This window comes from Anopheles marshallii, chromosome 3 (genome assembly GCF_943734725.1).
Source record: "Anopheles marshallii chromosome 3, idAnoMarsDA_429_01, whole genome shotgun sequence".
NCBI classification, from domain to species: Eukaryota; Metazoa; Arthropoda; class Insecta; order Diptera; family Culicidae; genus Anopheles; species Anopheles marshallii.
In genome coordinates this window covers 67164036-67185860 of record NC_071327.1, presented here as the reverse complement: position 1 = coordinate 67185860, position 21825 = coordinate 67164036, and the positions used below count along the sequence as shown (strand labels likewise).

At 44.6% G+C, this 21825-nt stretch overlaps 3 protein-coding genes across 3 annotated transcripts; all 3 read left to right on the top strand.

Annotated features, from left to right (window-relative positions):
* Positions 1–3960: 3960 nt before the first annotated feature.
* On the top strand, positions 3961–8577 carry LOC128713056 (uncharacterized). Its single transcript, XM_053807919.1, has 4 exons — positions 3961–4485; positions 6914–7101; positions 7170–8264; positions 8352–8577. Exons 1-4 carry the CDS (start codon positions 3961–3963, stop codon positions 8575–8577), a joined length of 2034 nt encoding a protein of 677 aa, XP_053663894.1.
* Positions 8578–10845: 2268 nt separating this feature from the next.
* Positions 10846–12998, top strand: LOC128713055 (vitamin K-dependent gamma-carboxylase). Its single transcript, XM_053807917.1, has 2 exons — positions 10846–11420; positions 11489–12998. The coding sequence occupies exons 1-2, from the start codon at positions 10846–10848 to the stop codon at positions 12996–12998; spliced, it is 2085 nt and encodes a 694-aa protein (XP_053663892.1).
* Positions 12999–13555: 557 nt separating this feature from the next.
* LOC128714220 (vacuolar protein sorting-associated protein 51 homolog) lies at positions 13556–16017 on the top strand. Its single transcript, XM_053809096.1, has 3 exons — positions 13556–13636; positions 13715–15828; positions 15909–16017. Exons 1-3 carry the CDS (start codon positions 13556–13558, stop codon positions 16015–16017), a joined length of 2304 nt encoding a protein of 767 aa, XP_053665071.1.
* The last annotated feature ends 5808 nt before the right edge of the window (positions 16018–21825 follow it).

The following is a 21825-nucleotide window of genomic DNA, read 5'->3' as shown; positions in this document are numbered from 1 at the left end:
AAAAGAACAACTTATATGTTAATGATTGTAAGGTACCAGGTATCTTTTATTATAGCGTCCTTTGAAAGATAGAGGGACAGTAAACAGCAAGAACAACAATTGCAAACAGTTTTAAGCAAGAACAGTGGCGGTGACGACGAACTAGACGCACATTCTCGAAGAAATTATTATAAAACGAAAGTGAGACATTAGTCTCGCATTCTGTTTTCGTCATTCCTGTGCATTATATACACACAGTGTAGCGAAAGAATTGCAACACTGTGCAATTGCTTTGCAAATCATGCATTTTACTGTTTTTTTTGTATCACTACATACAGGTTGCTTCCTATCCAGTCATTAGTTCGTTCGTCACCGCTCCTTCTCGTTAATGCCACCGGCAATAAAAAGTGCATTTTAAGGAATAGTTTGCGTTTCGCGTCAAAGAAGAATACCATATAATTGAATAGTTAAAAAGTAAAAAACAAAAACAGGCGAAAGCGAGAAAAACATAATCGTAGAATGAAATCGAATCCACCCATGTCAAAACCCTTGCTAACCATAAAATGGTGAGATGCTTGATCTTAGTGTTTTTGTTTAGGTTTAGGCAATACGACGGGTCCACAGTGGCAGATGCGATGAAGGCGGCATGTGTTGTATGTCTCTGTGGTAATAAGGAAGAAGACGATGGAATTAATTTATTATTTTTTTAAATTCTTCGGTGCGCATAGGCACTAATATAGGCGTCATTATGAAGCACGCGCTAGATACAGATCGCACTCTGTGCACCCTTCTGCACATGATATCCTGTCCAAGGCGGGCGTTGATGCGCTCACGAGATAGGTGACTCAGTGCTTGGTGCGTGCAAAATGTTATTGTATTAATGGGAAGGAACGCTTTGTGTCCACTTTTAGTTTAGAACAATCATCAGATTTCTTTTGTTTTACCTTTATCTGTAAGTGCGACTGTCGGAACAGAGTCGGGACAGCGATGAAATGAATAAGCTAAGCTTTTTTTTAACACGCTGAGATAAAAACGAGTGCCGTATATCCTCTTTCATTGTACCATCCGAGATCTGTGTTATAAGTTCGCTTAGGGCGCGTTAAAATAGTATCAGAATGTTAGAGAATTGTAATGCCATTTGTTGTTATTTGTTTTGGACGAAATATTTTATGTTTCTAAAAACTCGAAACGAAACTCTTTTCTAGGAAGAATGGCTAGTCTAGAAAATATATTTCTATGTTTCTTATGATTTCCCCCGATTTTTTGATTTTGAACGCGATCACGTGTGGTCGCAGCCACACCCATATACATTTTTATCACACCCACACCCATTGCCCGAGGGGAAAAGAAATCTTGAACACAACCAACAACGCAAAACTTACCTCAAACTCTCTATACCTGCGCGTGGTGTGTATCGGAAGAATTTAAAACTATATCAATTTGTGCGTTCCAGGTACCCATTCGTTGTACGGAATTCGTGAAAAATGATTGCACTTTACCGTAATGTTATGCAACAACAACCGGCAAGGCCGGGACACATATATATCCGGCCTTTTTGAAGTCAATTAGACACGTTATACAGAGACACAAACATTGAACGTCCGTATGAATTATGATGATCTTTATTCAGGCGTTTCGTTTCACCGAACGCATCAAGAACGTTACGAACGTGTTGCACCCAGCACAAGTTATCCAATCATAAAGGAATGCAAATCTTCCAGTTAATGTTTGATCGTTTCTTCACGCATTGCTCGTACTGCGAGACTTACTTTTGACCAATGCATTCACTCTTCGGTAAAGGAAAAAAGGAACCCCGCAGGCGAGTAAAGCGTGAAGAAACACATGAGAGTTACGAGCAGGAAATCCAATTCCCAAAAAGGGTTATCAGTCGGTACCATATGTGGACGTGTTATGACAATAATTAGTGTGGAAAAGTATAAGATTGAATATATGGCTAAGCGATTGGGGAAGGGTCTAAAAACGGGGAAAATAAAGGAAAAAATAACAAAAAAAATTATTTAAACTATATAACCAACTATGAAGAAATGAAATGTTCCGTGCATTACTAAACGTTGCCATGCCAAACGAGCATACTGATGTAAATGTTCTTAATCTTTCATGTTTACGCGAAAGACAACTATCACCACAGCGCGAAACCCCAATTAACCGATGTGTCTATTTACAACAAAATGCTGCATACATCAATTAAACAAAAACATATTAATACCATAAAAGCATCTTAAATGGCAACAACAACCACAAAACTAATAGTTCCAACAGTTCGTTTTTACGAACCGGGAAGAAACACAACTCAGATGTATTTTATCATTCATGACATGCGACTTCAATAGAGATGTAAACTGGCGTTATAAATAAACATTAACAAGCCATTCAAGAAGACAGGAAAAGTTATAAAAATATGGAACATTTGAAACAAATGAAGAAAAAGTCAAACATGAACATAACATAGTTGAAAAGAAAACAAAACCATCCATGAAGCAACACATGATAACAAATTTCAATATGCGTGAAGTGAAATGATTAAAAAAAGGAAAAAAGGAACAATCACAACGCAAAGAATGCATTGTGCAGAAGCGCATGGCGTTATACCTTATATATATACATATTATACAATTTACATCGTTGTTAGTCTTTGTTGCGATAGCGCGAAGAATGCAGCATCAGCTGCGCTTATGATATACAAACACACCCACGAATGCTAAACGTATTAAACGCTTATACAGTTCTGGTATCGCTTATCAATATTTACAGCTGCAAAGGTGTGTACAACAATTCGCCACGCAGCAAACATTGAATGATTTTCGACTCCGCGAGAAAGCTCCTTGTAGACTGTTTCGATTGCAATATGGCGTATCATTTGAGGTACAATGGCGAACATTTATTTGAAAATGTAGCAAAAATAAAAACTGTAACGCGGTAACAGTTTACAAAACCTTGCATTCGTTCGTTAGTTCTTCAAAAACTGATGCTTCCAAGCACGCAAAATATCGATGATATCTAAATAAGCTTAAATCATTCAGAAGCAAAAAGCATATACCGTTGTTAAATTGTTCTAAACTGTGACGCTTGGATACTGGTTGGCAAAACAAAGACACGCAAACTTATAAAGCAAACTTATGGCATGTATGTTCCATTTGCAAAAAGAAAAAAAAACAAACTTTACACATTATAAACAAAATATATACACGAAACGCTGTAACGTATCTTACAACCCTGTTCAATAAATGTAGAACTTGAAAAAGAAGCAAAAGCAGAAGTACTTGACTTAGTGTGTTGGGTGAATCGGATTCCGATTCATGAATCTGGACGAATCTTTGAACTGAATGACACAGAATCACTGAATCACTGTGCTGAAGATTAGAGAGATTTTATGAATTCTTATAAAGTTATTCGTGCACAAAGATTCCTCGAATCTATGAGGATTCCATGAATCCTTATAGAATCTGGATGAATCTTTGAACTGAATGACTCAGAACCTCTATTCTGACGATTCATAACTTCAGAGAGATTTTATGAATCCTAATACAGTTCTTGTTGCTCTAAAATTCCACGATTGCTCAAAATGTCATTAATGTATCATCAAGGTTTCATTCCAATTCCAAATAACTCAAGTACGTTCAAGCATTCGAACGTCAATTGATTTTTTATAATTCAAGAATCTCCGAAGAATTATAAATCTAAAAGAATTTATGACACTTTTGAGGGTTAAACCAGAATTCGAAAAGAATCTTCATTGAATATTGATTTCAATGATGCTTCTCCAAAGATTCAATAGACACAACATCTGTTTGGTCTGTTGGATGTCCAACACTGGCAAACTATCAAGTAGGCATTGGAATAAAGTTCTTGCTTGTTGTACTTGCTAGTTGCATTGGCAACTCCACAGTAGGCTTTGCAACAGAACAGCGTCCGAGTTGATTTAGTCCGTCAGTCAGTTCCTTTAGTCAGTCAGGTGCAGTTATGGAGTCATACCAAAAGCCACCGAATCGGTCCAAAAGCCACCGAACAAGAAAACCGGTAAGACGTGCCTCGTCCGTGCATCTACTGAACGATTTGCAACATCATCAAACAGCCGAGCTGCGTGAATTTTTTCGTCTCATCGACACGAACAACACGGGCGAAATAGGCAGGGAAGATATACGCACTATGCTGACCCTGTGCAACGGTACCACCCCGACGGAAGAGCAACTGGATGAGATGCTGCGTGATGCTTGCGGTGTCCCGCTCAATCAAACGCTACTCCTCACATTGTTCGCGCAAAAGCTGCGAGACATCGATACGCCGGAGACGATCCAAAACGCCTTCCAATGTATGGATATAGACAACGTTGGCACAGTGAGTGCCGAGGAGTTGCGCGTTTGGCTCGTCACGAAGGGTGAGCAACGGCTAACGGACGCGGAAGTGGATGAAATATTCTCGCGGATGACGATCAAGGATGGTCGGCTAGAATACGATGCATTCGCAAAGATGTTCCTGGACATTCAGGTTACAAAATAGATGTCATTAATGCTGTAAAGCCAACAATAAAGGAAGCTTGAATAGCAGCTGGAACGTCTCATTAATTCTACCACAAAGTTCACTCTCTATTTCAAGTTCAATTGCGTCGGAAAGTGGGTGAGGAGCTACTTTTCGAACTCGCTGCCAAATCGGAGCAAATTACCTGGGAGGGGGATCTTTTGGGGTCGGTAGTGCGAATCTGTCAAACATTCGCTTCAAAAGTTCGTCCAGCGAACCGTGGAACACTTATGTGCCGAGTTTCACCTGGTTTCCAAATGATAAAAAAATGACGCCTGCCCCGTTGTAAACAAGTGCGGGCGCTGTTGATGTTCACCTACGCGTGTGATTGAGATTTATTTAAGCACATCTCTATTTTTTCTCCTCATTTTGCATCACCACCTTTAATCACCGGTATCGTTACGCACCGCAGCATCCCAACCGGCAGGCTATGGATGCATATTCATAGAGCGACAAGTTGGTTAAAGATGCGGGAGCATTTCTAATATGCGAGGTAATGGATGCGTTTCCGAATGCTTTAAGATGGAAGCGACTCTCGAGCGGCCAATTTCGTTTCCGAAGTGGCATTGAAAAGAAAACGAAAGCGCATCGAACCGCAAGATCAATGCGCGCGCAGTACTGTGGATAAGTGTAACGCGCAAGAAGAAAGTAAAACATTGCCCGGTGTTGTAGAAAGGTGAGTCAACACTTTTTTTTTCCAAAGAAGAAGTGAATTTGGTACTTGCCAATGCCTACTTTCTTGTGTGAACTGTTAGTGGTTTGTTTCGGTATTGCAGTGTCCTCCGATATGTCAAGCAACAACAGCCTCCCAATACTCTCTCGCTGTTTTGCTGTGTGTATTTCCCAAGCAAATTTCCATTCTGCCGATGTAAGACAACTTCCGTGTCTGGGGCTCAGTGAAAAAAAAAAGGTAAATTGCTTAATGATGGTATCATCGATCAACGAGACAACCCAATAATCGTTAAACCCCCTATGCACAACGTTACCGTACCGTGCTTCCTTATGATCCGCAACATCTCGCGGGCTGTTTAGCTTCCGATCACGTGCAATGCAGTTTGCAGTGTCCCTTTGCTGCATGATAGGTTAGGCCACTTTTTTTCCACTTTCACTACTCGAACAGCTGACCGTGCTGCAAGTCTCTCTCTCTCTTCACGCCGCAACTGCAAAACGTCGGTTTGGTGGAACAGCGATGGGAATGAGAGAAGCAAACATCTTGAAGACTATCACAGCTTATGACAGTTTCACACTAGATCTTCAAAATGTCGAAGAATATAGTATAAGAAGCATCCAGAGTACCTGGACGCAGGGCTGATTATCCAGATACGGGTAACTAAAGTCAAGGAAGGGACCAGACTTTATAGACCAACTTCCAGATTCCCTGGACGCAGGGCTGATTATCCAGATACGGGTAAATAAAGTCAAGGAAAGGGCCAAAAATGGTAGACTTCTTGAAGTTGCCGATAAAGCAAATAAGAAGGAGAATCAAGAATAAGCAGTATTCAACACGCTTGAAGATGTACACAGGGCTATTCTTGAGAAATGTTAGTACTCAGGACATGTCACGTGAATGACACATCTAGAGCACTTAATGTACTAAAATAAAAGCACAGGAAGAGGAATTACTACCAGGAGCTCAGACTCAAATAAAGAACAATTAGTACATAGTACATTGAGGCAACCCGGTGGTGTATTGGTAGTGGCGCCAGTCTCCACACGACAGGACCGGTCCAAAATCCCATCCGGACTAATCAACCGTACGCAGGAATGACGCTCCATCCACGGATAAATGAAGTCAAAGAAAGCCAAAAATGGACATCTTGAGGTTGTTGTGCTGGTAAAGAAGAAGTACAGAGTAAGAAGCTGCCTATCTTTATAATAATTTAAATAGCTAGAAATCAAATATTTAATATCAACAACTTATCAACTCTCTCACTCTTCTGGAGAGGATCTCTTGCTACAAAAAAAAAATCTCCCCGCTCTTTCAGTACGACCAGCAAAGGGTATTGCATAAATGAAGCTAATCCAACCCTTTCCCCAACAAGTACGAGAAAGCCGAAAACGGTGCCCAAAGCGCACATAACAAAAACAAACCTTTTGCCGTCGGTTTGTGGTTTGTGGGCGCACGTGTAAAGGTGGGATCTCTCTCCCACCAACAAAGCAATCCGGCGCGTCTTGAAGAGCTTGCTTCGGTACCACCGAAAATCACGACCACCTTCGATTGGGTTGCAAAAGTGAAAAGTGAAATGCGCCATATGTGTGGACCTCCGCGTGGGTCGTCGTCGTTGTTCGGCGGTGAAGTCATCGCCGTCCTGACGGCCGGGTGGGGAGAACCGGAGCGTGCAAAGGCCGCCACTATTACCACATTCGCGACCGGAATCTGACTCCGTCGGTGTCGCAGTCGCTGCTCGGGAACGGTGAAGTCAACATGCGGTCGGTATCCGGTCACGAACGTGCAGCACGAATGTGGGTTAGTGTGCTCAGGGCAGTCGGTGGTAGGATGCGGTTTTCGGTACCGTTGGTGTCGTGTTTGCTGCTGCTGATCGTAACCGATCGTACGTGTGCTATCAGCTACCGGAAGGACACGGGGTAAGTAAGAGGCGGGCGGGATATATTCGGCCGTCGGATTGTGACTGTAACGTAATATTTCCGATCAGATTCACCACGGACGGTGTGGATCAGTTCGTGTTCCGGGAGCCTTCGACGGGCGCGAGAGATCCTCCTTCCGGTGCCCAGTTTACCCCGTTGTACACACACAACGCCCCACAGGTGAAACGTTCCGGACGAGTCCGCTTCGGCGATGCTCCCGACGCGGCGCCATTTAATGGTGGCGTGAAGAATAACTTCTTCGGAACGGGATCCGTAACTAGCGTGGATTCGTCACCTGCTGCTTCATCATTTCCACAACGCGACCGGGACAGTGACCAGTTCTATACGGTCGGTGCCTCGATACAGTTTGCGGGCAGTGGAGGAGACACAATAACGCCACCTCCACCACTACCTCCAGTAGGCAACCGCCAGAAACCAAAACGAAAGAAGAACAAGTACAACTACGTAGCGAATGATAAGATCTACAACGCGGGTGATGGTACGGAACAGGGTCAGCTTTCTTCCTACGGTGGCTACGGAGAACCCCAGCGATATACTCCACCGTTGCAAGGCAACTATCTGACATCGAATGGAGCTCGTCCGCAAGGTGAACAGTATGATCCCGCTATATTAAACTACCCTGAGCTACAGAGACCACAGTATCCGTTTAGCATCGGAACGCAATTCCCTGGAAGTAATTACTACAACACCCAACAGCAGACAGTGTCCGGGGCGGGAACTGGCTCTTATAATCCCTACCAATACCAATACCCCGGAACGTACGCTTCAGATGCCTCGTACACCAATCCCTACCAGCAAGCGTACTATCCCCCGCATCCGCAACAACAGCTGCCGGGAGCTTCCGGTTTAGGCCAACCGCCCAACGCGCAAAGTATTCTCGGCGTGCTACAGAGCATCTTCAACTTTGCACCGGGCACGTTCGGATCGCTCACTGCGCCCGGAACTCGTCCGGGCGGTGCTTTTTCCAGCCCTCAAGCATCTGCCGGCGGGTTTGGTGGTGTCGGAGGGCAGCTACGCCAGGCGCTGGACAACATATCCGAAAACGATGAACTACAGTGCGTGCCGAAGTTGGTCTGCATGATGTCGCGGAGTTCCAGTGGGCAGGGATTCAGCAGCTATGTGAACAGGGGTCTACTGTCCACGTAAGTAGTGTACTCACCAAACGCTTGTGGCCACGGGGCGGCCATTGAGGATTTCTATTTCTGCACTTCAACCCCCTCTTCTTCCAGCATTCTCAGTGCCGTGCCGGACAGCTCGCCATGGTTAAAGTTTTCCCGGGCAGCGCTGCTGGGTTACGGGATCGGAGCAAACAGCTGCGATGCCTACTATCCCAAGTGTCCGAAGGATGAAATGCAGATCCTGTACTACCTGAACAACCATCGGGGTGGATTTTTCCGGTTCTTCAGTAACGGTGAGCAGGGCCCACAGCATCAGCAGCAGCAACAATACGGATAGAGAGCTGCAAAACGAGCGGAACCGTTCAGCGAGGAGAATCATGAACATACCACGACGATGATGTGCCAATCGCGGTTGGATCTTCCAAACGCCCTGTTATTTATTGTGCGGCACACCAGTTCGATATATTCGTGGCACATTTTGTGTACATATGCCCGGAAATCTTGTACCGACGCCGCTTTTAGAGAGAGTGTTGCCCAAATCTAGTGTAACTAATGTGGCGCCTGCTGTGTGGGAAAGTGTTGCGGTGCTTGGCAACTTGTGGGAAAGTTGCCTACTTTGTTATCACACGAGCCGGTCGAGATTAAACACCGACAAGGCAGGCGGGAGAGGTGTAGTTCGCACACGTGTTTATGCAATCGATTAACGGTGCGTTTTTAAACCTTATTTAACTCGATCCGATACTTCAATCATGAATATCGCACAAACTTAATGAGAAGAGAAATAGTTAACGACTCTAAAAACCTGTTGAAACAATAAATTTAATTAAAGAGGGATTCGAACTGTCGACTGCTCGCTAAAGCTACACTAACTTTATTGCCAAAATTTCGGCTTTGCATACCTGTAACCAATCGACACTTTCGCAACGAAAAGTTAAACCACTCCATTTCGGGATTCCCGCTGTCATTGGTGAGGCCAGACATACACACACACCATCCGAAACTCACCTGCGGAGGTGGACACACATCGGGTTGTTTACTTTCATCGACCTCATCCCTAGCCGGGCCAACGGTGCCGCACCGCTTTACGCTTCTCGTTTCGCTGTGCGCCTGACGATGACGCATCTCTCCCTCCACGCGGTCGCTCTCGATGCATTCACGGACACGAGTTATTCAATTCCAAGCGGACGTAATAATGGTTGCGCCGCGAGTGCTCTTCCGAAACTGCGCTAACCGGGATGGAGCCGGATTCCAAGATTACCCACCATCACACATCGGAGACAGGTCACAGTTTTCCGCTTGTGTTTTTCCTGCGTTGGACATGGGAGTGGACGGCAAAAACAGGACAATAACCGCTGTATGGTATTATTATCGAACCAATCAGCCCGGGTATCATCAGCGGAAAAAAGGTTTGTTACTGTTTGTGCAATATACATTGGCCAACCGTAGGCGAAGCTTATTAGACGATGGAAATGTATGTTACTTCCTACAGACCCCGGTGTCCGGCGTGCAACAGGTGAGCAGAGAGCAAACATGGAAGGTAATAAAAATCAATTACCTGACGTACGGCTGGCCGGCAAATGCTGCTTGATGGTTGTTTGGAGAAGGAAGTTACAGCATCTATCTTCCGTGGTATGGTGTGATAACGTTTCAATTCATGACCTTTGATTGACTTCGGTGTTTGGTGGACGGAAAAGATGTAGGATGAAAGGAAAGTAGAGCAAATTTAGGAAATTAAATATTAAAGTGAACTAAAAGGTAATATGACGAAAAAAAAAGTTTCTTAAACATAAGGTAAATAAGTAGAAAATCTAAACAAAAGAGCAAAATAGATAAATTAATGAAGAAAATGAATACAAAAAGTAGCAATAATGAAGTATGAATATCACAAGTGAAATAAGTAGAAGACATAAAATGAAAACAGTAAAATTATACGTTAAGGATGTAAATGAATGCAGAAAGTAACAAAAATGAATACTCTAATACATAAATCAAACGTAGAAATTCTAAAAGAAGTAACTAACTTGAAGAAGAAAGTATAAGCAACAGCAAGCAAGAACATAAAAAAAAAACATATGCAAATTAGTAAACAGTCTAATATAAAAAAATAGCAAAATTAAAGAAGTAAATAAATATGAAAAAGAACAAATATTAATTTTCTTAAACATAAGGCTCTAATAAGTAAAACATCTAAAAAAACACATGGACAACTTTTCCATACAAATGAAATAAGTTCAAAATTGTTTTCAAAACACGCGTTTTTGCTTCACATCTTTTATTTATACACGTTAACTATTGTTTATCACCGGAAAAGGATTGTGTTAGACAGAAGCTCTCATTGCGCATGTCTTCCAGCATCCATAACGGATGCTGTTAAGCACCGAGCACAGTATAAAAGGAGCGGCTGGTACGCTTTGTTGTCCTCATTTGGGCATGTGACTTTTAAACTAAAGAGCGGTGGTTTCTAACTAAAACAATCTTAAAGTAAGTATAAGGTACGATTTGTTATTGCCTTTACTAACTCTTCTTTACTTTTGGTTAGGCGCACGGTGAGATGTAGACGCTACTAGCGACAAAAACCAAAACAAGTCACCAATTCCTTCTCCCAATGATAACAACGGAACGGCAGACTGTTTCTGCAAATGAAGTACTCCCTGAAACCGCCCAAAATTTCCCAAAAACCACCCACTCCGGGGAGGATGATAAAGCGGACAGCGCTTGCTACGGGTTTGGTGCATTCCTTCGCCACGCTACCGGACATGACGTCCGCTGCTTTGCATCCTTCGACACGTTCGTACACCGATGCATGTACCGCCGTGTGGATGGTGCCGCCCTGGGCATTGCACGGGCCCTGTTCGGACTGGCCATGCTAATCGACATCCCCGAGGAACGCGGCGGTGGCGATTTGGATCTTCGCTGGGGCGAACCGCGCGACTGCCGGTTCCCGCTTATCCACGCGATGGAACCAACACCGGCGCTGCCGAAAATGGGCATCATTTACGGATTGATGTGGCTCGGTGCGGCAGGCATTGCGGTTGGCTACCGGTTCCGGACATCCGCGGCCATCTTCACCGGCACGTATTGGTATGTTTTCCTGCTGGATAAAAGCGCCTGGAACAATCACAGCTATCTGTACGGGTTGCTCGGAACGATCTTCCTGTTCACCGATGCGAATCGATGCTGGTAAGCGGCGAGCGCAGGCCACCAAGCGAGTCTGCCCCAGTTAACCATTGTTGTGCTTTTTATTGCAGGTCGTTTGATGCATGGCACAATCCACCCGGAGCGCAAACGGTTCCCTTCTGGAACTACTTCATCCTCAAGTTTCAGTTCTTTGTGCTTTACTTTGTGGCCGGCTTGAAGAAGCTTTGCCGCGAATGGTTATCCGGCTATGCCATGACCAATCTCAGCTATCACTGGGTGTTCTACCCATTCCGTGCACTGCTCGGACCGCACCTTACCGATCTGCTCATTGTCCACTGGTTCGGATGCATCTTCGATACGACGGTGGTGTTTTTCCTGGTTTACGGTCCCACGCGCAAGCTGGCCACCCTGTTCGCGAGTGCATTTCATCTGATGAACTCCCGGCTCTTCCACATCGGTATGTTTCCCTGGGTGTGTCTGTCCCAGCTGCCACTATACTACAGTTTTAGCTGGCCGCGAAGAACTCTGCTTGCGGACGGTGCGCAAACAACATTCAAAAATGAACCTACGGATGAACACACGTTCCGCAGGGAGGGAAACCCCACACCCAACCGTCGCCGCCGACAGTGGACAATGGTGGCGATGTTGGCGTACTGCTCACTGCAGCTCTTTCTACCCTATTCACATTTCCTCACCAAGGGGTACAACAATTGGACGAACGGTTTGTACGGTTACTCGTGGGATATGATGGTACACGCCTGGGACACGATCATGATCGGCATACGGGTAGTGGATCGTCAGAACCCGGACCGGGTTCATTACGTCGAGCCGTTCGCTTTTACCGATAACGACCGCTGGACGAAACATGCCGATATGGCCGTCCAATTCGCACGCTGCATCGAACGAAACGTTCAGCAGGAAGCGCCAAAGCTGTGGACCACCCGGCCGGGTGTACCACCACACCCAAACGTTTCCATCCATTTCGACATTTGGTGCAGCATGAACGGACGATTTCAGCAGCGTATATTCGACCCCAATGTGGACATACTGCAGGCACCGTGGTCACCGTTCGAGCCGGTCCAGTGGGTACTACCCTTGCTGCATCAGTTTAGCGCACTGCGCGATACGCTGATACGGCGCAAAACGGATGAAGTTCTTGGCTGGAGCAATCACTCGGACGTACTGTTCATTGCCGACTTTCCCGGCCTAACGCTGCGCAACTACGTGGGAGATGATTTGTACAACGTGTCACTGACCGTACTGCAGGGTAGCGTCCGCTACGGGACGTCCCCGGATCAGGACGCGCCAGCAAGTTCGGTCATCCTCCATACGGGACAGAGTGCTTCACTTCCAGCGGGTACCTTCCATGCGGTTGAAACGATCGGCGAGGAACCATCCTGCTACATGTACACGTACGTCAACCGTACCAAGGAGCTGGAGACCATTCGGAATGGGCCGGATGCGAAATCGCACCCCGCTATGCTACCGCTCGGTGACGAGTTGCTGCATCGCTGGGAGAACTTTGTTCGCTTTCTGCAGCATGTGGGAAATTCGGCCCTGTATGAACTGTACGGTGTACCGATGCCAAGACGCCTGAAGGAACTCGTTGCTGATGGTTAGCGAACAAAACATTGTGTGTTGTGTGTAAATTGGACGAGATAACGATGTGATTTTGTTTTGCAGTTGGTTCATAGTATGCTTAAGCACCAATAAACATCTAATTTGTAATTGTAACAACCCGTTCGATGTGTTTACGAATCTAAAAAGAAAAAGATTTCACTAACTCATTCGCCCCAAAGCACTTTTAGGTGGGAATTGACACAGCAATTCTCCCTTCAAACAGTTATTCGTGTTAGTAAATATTTGAATCTCGGCCCGATTGTGTGTTGGAGCAGCATGCGTTGAGTGCGAGTGTGTGGCGTAGTGCGGGTTGGGATGAACGTTTGTTCATTTTCCAATCTAATTCATCTCATCGAATTGCTCCATGGGGATGCAAAAGTTCACTCGAAATAACATCGAATTGTTCTTTGGGAATGTTTTCCTCTGGAATGTAAACAAGCAGTGTTTGACAGTTGTCCACGTACGTCATTTTCCCCATCAGTTTCTTTTTTCATTAAAGTTGTTTTCATAATAGTTGATGGTACGGGTTTGGAAATTTTAAAAACCTCGCTCGCATTATGGGAGACAAGACGGGAAATCCATACGATATGGATGGTTCGTCCTTCGATGCGGATCGATACCTGCAGAAACTGCTGAAGGTTCAAGTTCTTTGGTCACTCGTCGTTCCGTATGTTCCATAACTCACCTGGTTGCTTTGTTCTGCCTTCCCCTCACAGGAATGTTCCCTCAAGCAAATTATGGACACCGAGGCAGGAATCGTACGCCAAACGCAAACGCTTCACAGCGATATGCAGACGCTCGTGTACGAAAACTACAACAAATTCATCTCCGCCACCGATACCATCCGCAAGATGAAAACCGACTTTAAATCGATGGAAACGGAAATGAATCTGCTGATGGCGAACATGGCCTCGATCACCGAGTTTAGTGAGCGGATTACGGATACGCTGCAGGAAACGCGCTCCCAGCTAACGCGCCTGTCCGGCAAGCATCAGCTGCTGAAGAAGCTCCAGTTTCTGTCCTCACTGCCAGCGAAACTGAAAACGTTAATCGAGGAAGAGAACTACCAGCAGGCGGTGCAGGAGTATTCGCACGCACAGAAAGTATTGCACCAGTACGGGCAACAGCCTTCCTTTCAGGGCATACAGGAGGATTGCATTAAGATACTGGACGAGCTGAAGGATCGTTTGAAGGGAGAGTTCCGGCAGACGGGCAAATCGGCTCAATCGCTCACGGAGATTGGTGAGCTGTTGCTTCAGCTCGGCGAACGTCCCTCGACGCTCGCCAAAGAAATGCTCGAGTGTGCCTCGAAGAGACTGCACGAACAGATCGTCGTTCTGCAGGATCAAACTGATCGCGACATGATCGAGTTTATTGATCTAGGAATCGAGGGGTTTCTGAAGGACCTGACGCTGGTGATCAGTTCGTACAACGATATGTTCCTCACGAAACATCTCGAGCAGGAAGCGGACGATTTCGAGCAGGCAGCGCGCGTGGATCTGAATGCCTTCGTGAACCGCAACGTGGACGAGTATCTGGCGTTGGTACAGGATCGTGCAGAGCTGGAAATAGGACACGGTGACTCACAGATCATTCTCCGTGGGCTAGATCGGCTTCATCGACGAATGACCGCGATGCGAACGCTGTGCCGATCGTTGGACATGAGCAAATCGGGCATCGATATTATCGTCAACGCGGCACAGCAACTCTGCCAGACGCATATGCGCTCGCTAAAAGATCATTTTGCGGACAGCCTCAGCTCGGTACGGTTGGCATTGGTTTCGGCCAACACAAACACCCCGAGCGGCTCGTCGACCGCTTCATCCATCCAGGCGGGAGGTGTCGGTGGACAAGGCAGTGGTGCGGGCGGTACGACAACTCCTGGCTCTGCCGGGCTTCGGGAGCTAATCTCAAACCTTTACATCTCCACGATCGAGAAGGTGAAGGGACTTATGCAGGATCTGCTCATCTTCCTGCAACCGGAGTGGTCATTTAATCTAAAAGGCGACCCAAAGGGCGTGCAGTGCATTGAAGGCATCCGGGAAAATCTGCTCGTTGCCTTTCTGCGCCACTTTTGCACCACGGTCAACGGGTACGGGAATGTAAACTCGACCGCACCACCGACCCTACTGCTGGTACTATCGAAAGTATGCCTCGAGATGGATCGGGCCGGTGTACACTCGCTTACCTCGCTGGTGGACGAACTGTACAACCTGGATGCCGAGCGCAGCGTGTCGCTCGTCCACGAATCGGAACTCTGCACCGAAATGCGCGATTCCGCCCAGCTGCTGCTCGACTCGTACGTCCGTCTGCAGGGGCTCCATCTATCGCAGATGCTGCGCAAAAGCGTCGAAACGCGCGACTGGCTCAACTGCCTGGAGCCACGCTCCGTCCGGGCCGTTATGAAGCGCGTCGTGGAGGAGATATCGGCCATCGAGCTCGTGCTCGGCGAGCTGTACGATAGCAGTGTGGCACCGCACGGTGGTTCGCGTACCACCGCCAGCAGTGATTCCAGCCGGAAGACCCACTTCAGTATTGCCGCCTCAAAGCAGTCCCAGTTCCGTTCGACCTGGTCGACGTACACGCCCCAGGCCCAGCTGGACAGCAGCTTCGTGTCGAACATGCATCGATTGTTCTCGGAGAAGATCGAAATCTTCGCACCGGTCCAATTCTCCAAGGTGTCCATCATTACCGGCATCATAAAGATCTGTCTCAAGACGCTGCTCGAGTGTGTACGGTTGCGTACGTTCAGCCGGTACGGTCTCCAGCAGATACAGGTCGACGCGCACTATCTGCAGATGAATCTGTGGCGCTTCGTCAGTGATGAGAAGTTAGTACCATACACTGGAGAAAAGCTGTTTGGGTAGCGTAACGTTGTGTACAATTACCTCTTTTCGAAATCCATTTCAGCTTAATACATGTGCTGCTGGATGAAATTCTTGGCTCGGCTGTGGTGCGATGTCTGGAACCCATTCTAATGGAGCCGAACGCGGTGGAAATTATCTGCGAACGAAACTAATCTCCGCAACTGCACGCGTGTTGAAGGGGAAGCTTTACTGTAACCAATTCATTCCAACTTACTCGTCTAATGTTATTGTTTTATGGCTGTTTTGTGGGTGTAAAATAAAGGAGTAATTTAGGAACTATAGTCGTCATGATCAAATTTTGCCTCTAAATCATGAATGTGCGTCTGCAAGACACCCTTTTTTGTGTGATGTGATCGTCTGTGTGACAGTTCGGAATATAGAAAGATCCGCTGATACTACACGATTATAGGTATTTTAGGAGTTTTAAAAAAGAGGCTTATCGTAGAGTCATGTTTTAAACGCGAATTTGTCCCAATTTTAATCAAAAAAGAAATACTGTACTGATCGAACAAACTCATCACACAAAAGAAGCGGTCAAGCAACACAGCATCTGGTACGCTTGCACCGTGTTCCTGAGAACCAAATTCATTTCGGATATCGCAACAAAAACCCCTTCTACAACAGAACAACGTCCGCCACATATTAATTTTGCTGGATTTTCTTATTCCACATTCTCTTATTCGCTTTATATAATACAAATGTATGTACAGTACAATCACATTAATCTTTAATTTGTTGTTTAATTTGTTGTTTTACCTTTGCTTCTCTCCTCCGCTCTCCTCGTGTTCTTTGCCGATTTTACTTTCCGAGTTTTACCCATTTTTTTGTTGTTGTTTAGCTTTTCTTGCTTCTATCTGCACAGTTTTCGTATTTTACACACATGCATGCTTGCGTCCATTCCGAGGGGGTTCTACTCACGCGGGGGTGGGCACACCTTTCCTTGTGCCACCATCAATGCTATGTATATTATCGACATAAAGCCTTCTCTCGCTGTGTTGTGGTAGCGTTGTTTTGTTTGTATTCTAGCTTGTACCTTTCTGCACTTTCATCTTTCTTTACCTTCGTTCTTCGTCCACTTATGCGTGCGTAGTGTATGCACGCACTGATTTGGGTTTAACAAATGTTTTCGTTTTTTTTTCTTGTTAAAAAACCACACACACACACACACGGCTCCTTTTTTGTAATTTCACAACTCTTCTCATTCAAACTGCCTTCCGTACGGGCTCTGATGTGTGTACGTGTCCGTATATCCGTCCGTGTCTCTAGCGCATATGAGTATAATCATATATTTACGTTTTGTATGCTTTTGTTTCTATACACTACACTATCCACAAATTTTGTCAACTTCCACCTGCCGTTCCTCCGTGGTTTAGTATTTTGTTATGTGTTTTTACTTTCTTTTTTGTTGTTGTTAGCATGTGGTTGTGGTACTATCTTTCCTCCTTTCCCATTCCTTACAGCTTTGCTTTGACCCGCCTGTGTCTGGCCAGTGTGTGTTCCGTGGGGGAGTTGTTTTGTAGTTTTGTTTCCGCACTTTGGCGGTCTCATTTGGCGCATCCGGAAGGAATTGGTTTCACGTTACGTTTTGATTACTTTTCGGTTCACTCTATCAGTGTCGGTACGTCTTCACTACCCACGTGTGTCTCTCTCATCAGCAGTTTCAAACTCTTCGTTTCTCTCACTTATCACAGCAATCATTCGCGATTGCCGTGTATCACACGCGGTGTTGGATGCATTGGGCGCGAGTTTAAATGATTTGTTCGCGCTCTTCGAAATGGGGACCAAAGCAAATAGAAAGGATTAGCCAACTGAGGGTTTGTTTGTTTAGTCCACTTAACTCACAATTCCGCCAAAGCATGCACTTACTAATGCTTTTTATTGCATTCATTGCAGCGTCATATACCGAATCATCCACCCACAATCGAGAGGGAGAGTATTTCAAAGGCAGAGTAAGGACAAAAATTTTACTCCATCTCAACATGTGTTGCAGTGGTGTTTTCCGACCACTAGGAAACAGGAAATCAACCCTCAAGGAAAAGGGAAATTCCATTACACTCTAAACAGTATTACCCTGTCGTCCCACACAGCCAAAACAACAAAAAAAAACACGCCCGTACAATTCAAACAATGATTGCACTCGGAAAAGATTTCGAAATGCGCGTATGTGGGAGACAATTTGTGCATATATGCATTCTAACGATTAAATTCGACAGATGTTTCCACGTTCGACATTCTCTGTGTGTGTGTGTGGGGTTTTTTTTGTAGTTCGAGTGCAAATGTGTATGGTGTGTGAGTATATCTGAGTGTGTGTGTGTGTTATGAGTTTGACAAGATTTTTCCCTTATCGTTCTCTTTATCAAGAAACAAAAAGGACATTCCCCCTTTTTAAAAACCCGCACCTAACCGTTTCGATCGCATCCACCCTGCGAGCATCCTATGCGCCAATTGTGGTGGCGAAGTGTAGTGCCTTTTGGCACAAAAAGTACACGAAACAACTACGCAAAAATTTGAAATGGCTTTTACAATTGATGTGTGTTGCACAACAAACACAACCTGTCAAAAGAGCTCACAACACATCTGTAGCGTAAGATGTTAATCAGAGTCAAAGTAGCCATAGTTCGGCACAAAATATACAGACAAGACATGACAAGTTTTACAGTAGTACACACCTGCTCACACCCAATAAACCCCCTCTTCTCATGAGTGAGCGTTGGAATGGAGCCGCATATCTTTCTGTCCCCGAAAAGATCACATACTATCAAATTGCGCTTTGTTGTTGTGTATGTTTGTAAAAACAACATGTATATAGCGTTGTCGTACTTTGTAAACTAACAATTCTTGGCGGTAGATGATGTGTGCCTAGCGCTAACCTACAAACGTTAAACACTACAAATAGATGTGTTATGCTTTCGTTTTTTTTCTCACTTCGTCCTTAAATGTCCTGGGTTGTTGTACTTATCCCACAAATCCCCACCATTAATGGTTTCGTCCATCCTTCGTCTTTACCGCTCCGTACACACTCGCTTAAACTTATCGTTAACGCAAACTTAAATTACGAGTAATGGGTACGACGTGTGTCTGTGTCCGACCTGTGTAGTGTTGTGTGTATTTATGTTGTACTAATATATGCCAGCAGAACCGTCCTACGGTTCCTGCTGCGGAACAGAAGAATATAAGCAGCAAAAACCTTACATACTGGAGCTGAGAACCAACAAAATGCGCATTTATAGAGGTATTTGACAAACAGGAAAGTTAACACAACTTTTTCCCACAATCTCTCACTCTCCTCGCTCTGACATCACCCAGCCTTCTTTGTGTCCCTTTCGCACACGCTGCTATAAAATAGATTGTATCCACTAGAACCGATATATGCACACTTTGCGCTAAACACTAAACATTGGACGCATGTACGAGATGGGGCACCAGAGAGCTGACCTGCCCCTGGCCGTGTGCATTCGCGCTTTGTGTATCCTCTCCTGTTTCTTTTTTCCCCCCAACGGTGATTCATTGTCTGATCAATTCTTGGTTGGTACATGAATTGGACATTATCCTTTTGTTTTGCAAACATTTCTAACTAACTGTGTCAGTTTTATTTTCCTTTTGCTGTTTATCATCGTACATTCCTCTCATCGATCGTATCCGGAAAGAAACACGTTCCTATAGCCTTTGGTTTTGCGTACACGGAAAAGTTTGCACATTCACCGATCACACACTCGTGTACCATCCTTTTTTCCAAATTCCATCACGATCATCACTGTGGGGAGTTGTTGGAGTTCCACACGCCGCTGGCGTTACGCTTTACACAACTATTCAAACACGCACGCGTCCCATTCCTTTATAGTAGATCGTTTTTAACTTTACTTCCTTTCGTTATCGCTTCATCACATACATTTTCCGTTTTGTTTTGTATCGGGTCCTGCCTATGTAAGATCACCACGTTTGCTTTTACTTTTGTTATTGTTATCTGGTTTATTACTGCTGTGTAGCTACGTTTAGTTTAATTATTATTATTATTATTATTACTTCGTTACCATAGGTATTGTTAATGTTAATATTATTAATAGTAAATTTGTACATGTTTCACATGCTACGCTTTCACATTGACCGATTGGATTTTGTTTTTAGTTATATTTTTATCTCTCGTTTTGCTTGCTTCTCTCTTACTTTCCTTACACAATTTCCTTTTCCATTTCCGTTTGTTTTCTTTGTTTTCCTTTCGACTTTTTTTTCTGTGCTACTTTCGCTTTTGCACACATTTGCACTGCCCTCGTGTGAACTTTAAAAACATTCTTCTAGTGTGTTTTTCTTTGTTTTGTTTTAAGGGGAAAGGGACGATCGTTTGGCCTATTGGGTTTGAGTTATGTTTAATGTTGTGCTTGCTATTTTCCTTTGCATCCCCGCCCCATTACTATTCTCTATGCGTAAGGGAACACACGCGCAGTTTGCATAAACGGGTGTGATGGTGATGCATTACAAGGAAGTAAAAGTGCGACATAAGCTAGCTAGTAGGGTACGCGCTACATTAACTGCTGCCCATTGTGCCTCGTCAGCGCATCATATAACGTTATACACGCTATGTTAAACGTTAACTACAGTGCGAACATGTCACTTCAGCATGGCGCTTCTGGTACGCAATACAACACCACGTTTAAAAGGATCGTTACTACTACGAAATGACGCACTTTCGGCCGAGCGTTTTGCGCCTCCTTCGCCGTTCGCAAATGGATGTGCTTTATTATTTCGTGCTTTGTAGCTTGCTGATCCGTCGTGTATAGTTTTTTGTACGTTTTTCATTTAAAAAAAATCACCGATTTAAGCCTACCGGAGGAACGAACACACTACAGACACATCATGACACACAGGAGGAACAGGCATTTCGTATTCGGTGCTAGCGCTTAATTGATTGCATGTGATAATAGCTAATGCGCGGTGTGTTATGTTTTCTTTTGTATGGGAAGGTGGCCGCGGTTACGTGCTGGTGTGCTCGATAATGGAAGTGGGATGATTGGTTTCCAATGCTAACGACTAGACGAACAATGCACAGCTTCATATCTCGCATATGTATAGAACCACCCGGCCCCGTGTAGTAAGAGAAGAATTGTTACGTTGGACTATATTCCTGCACGAGTTTGTATATCGTTTTGTTTATCACTGAGCGCGACACTTCTAAACATCAATCAATCCGTGCCCGCGATATTTGTTTGTGTTTGCCCGGTTTACACCCTACCGCTAGGAGTTACTTTCATTTGCTTCTATCCATTTTTTTTTGCGGGTTGTTTTGTACCTTTTTGAACAAGCTGAGACAGAGACACGGCGCACATTTGGAGCACTGAAACGCTCGAACGAACATAAAAAACTAGCGTGTTGTTGCTTGCTATAACTACTGCTGTATGCGGTGTACGTTAAGAGTGTTAGCATTCGCTGCAAGTTATTATTATATGTGTTTGCTCTATTTGCTTGCATTTGTATCATTAGCGCTGCGTTTGTCCAACTTCTATCATTTACTCCGTTCTACTCCCCCACATTAGGATTAATTATGTGTTTCGTTTGTTTGTATGCTTTAATTATTCCAATTTGTTTTCAACCTACACAACACACATGCACAACAATGTTTTATAATGTATATATATATATGTAAGCTTGGGGCTTTGCTTTGTTTGTTTGTTTGCCATAATTCTTTCAGTGAAACGTTAATGAAATAGTAATCGCACAACAATCTAACAAAAGGTTAAAAAAAAGTAGTATCGCGCCTAGCATGGGGTCTATCGTTTTATGTTTGGTGTCATAATCGAACATCTAGCTACACTGGTTATAGCCGCAAATAATCCTCTAAAATTTTGAGTTTTTTTTTTTTTAAGTGAATGATCATCCAACAGAAGATAAGGTTGATAGAAATACCATATTTTTTTGCATTCGTACATGGGAAATTACAAATCGATTATATTAGGCGCGTCTTTGTC

Bases quoted from the DNA above. Each gene is read 5' to 3' on its own strand.
- LOC128713055 (XM_053807917.1), top strand. From the start codon at position 10,846: ATGATAACAACGGAACGGCAGACTGTTTCTGCAAATGAAGTACTCCCT. The intron at 11,421-11,488 runs GTAAGCGGCGAG...TTTTTATTGCAG, and splicing joins ACCGATGCGAATCGATGCTG to GTCGTTTGATGCATGGCACA.
- LOC128713056 (XM_053807919.1), top strand. From the start codon at position 3,961: ATGGAGTCATACCAAAAGCCACCGAATCGGTCCAAAAGCCACCGAACA. The intron at 7,102-7,169 runs GTAAGTAAGAGG...ATTTCCGATCAG, and splicing joins AGCTACCGGAAGGACACGGG to ATTCACCACGGACGGTGTGG. The intron at 8,265-8,351 runs GTAAGTAGTGTA...CTCTTCTTCCAG, and splicing joins AACAGGGGTCTACTGTCCAC to CATTCTCAGTGCCGTGCCGG.
- LOC128714220 (XM_053809096.1), top strand. From the start codon at position 13,556: ATGGGAGACAAGACGGGAAATCCATACGATATGGATGGTTCGTCCTTC. The intron at 13,637-13,714 runs GTTCAAGTTCTT...TTCCCCTCACAG, and splicing joins ACCTGCAGAAACTGCTGAAG to GAATGTTCCCTCAAGCAAAT. The intron at 15,829-15,908 runs GTTAGTACCATA...AATCCATTTCAG, and splicing joins CGCTTCGTCAGTGATGAGAA to CTTAATACATGTGCTGCTGG.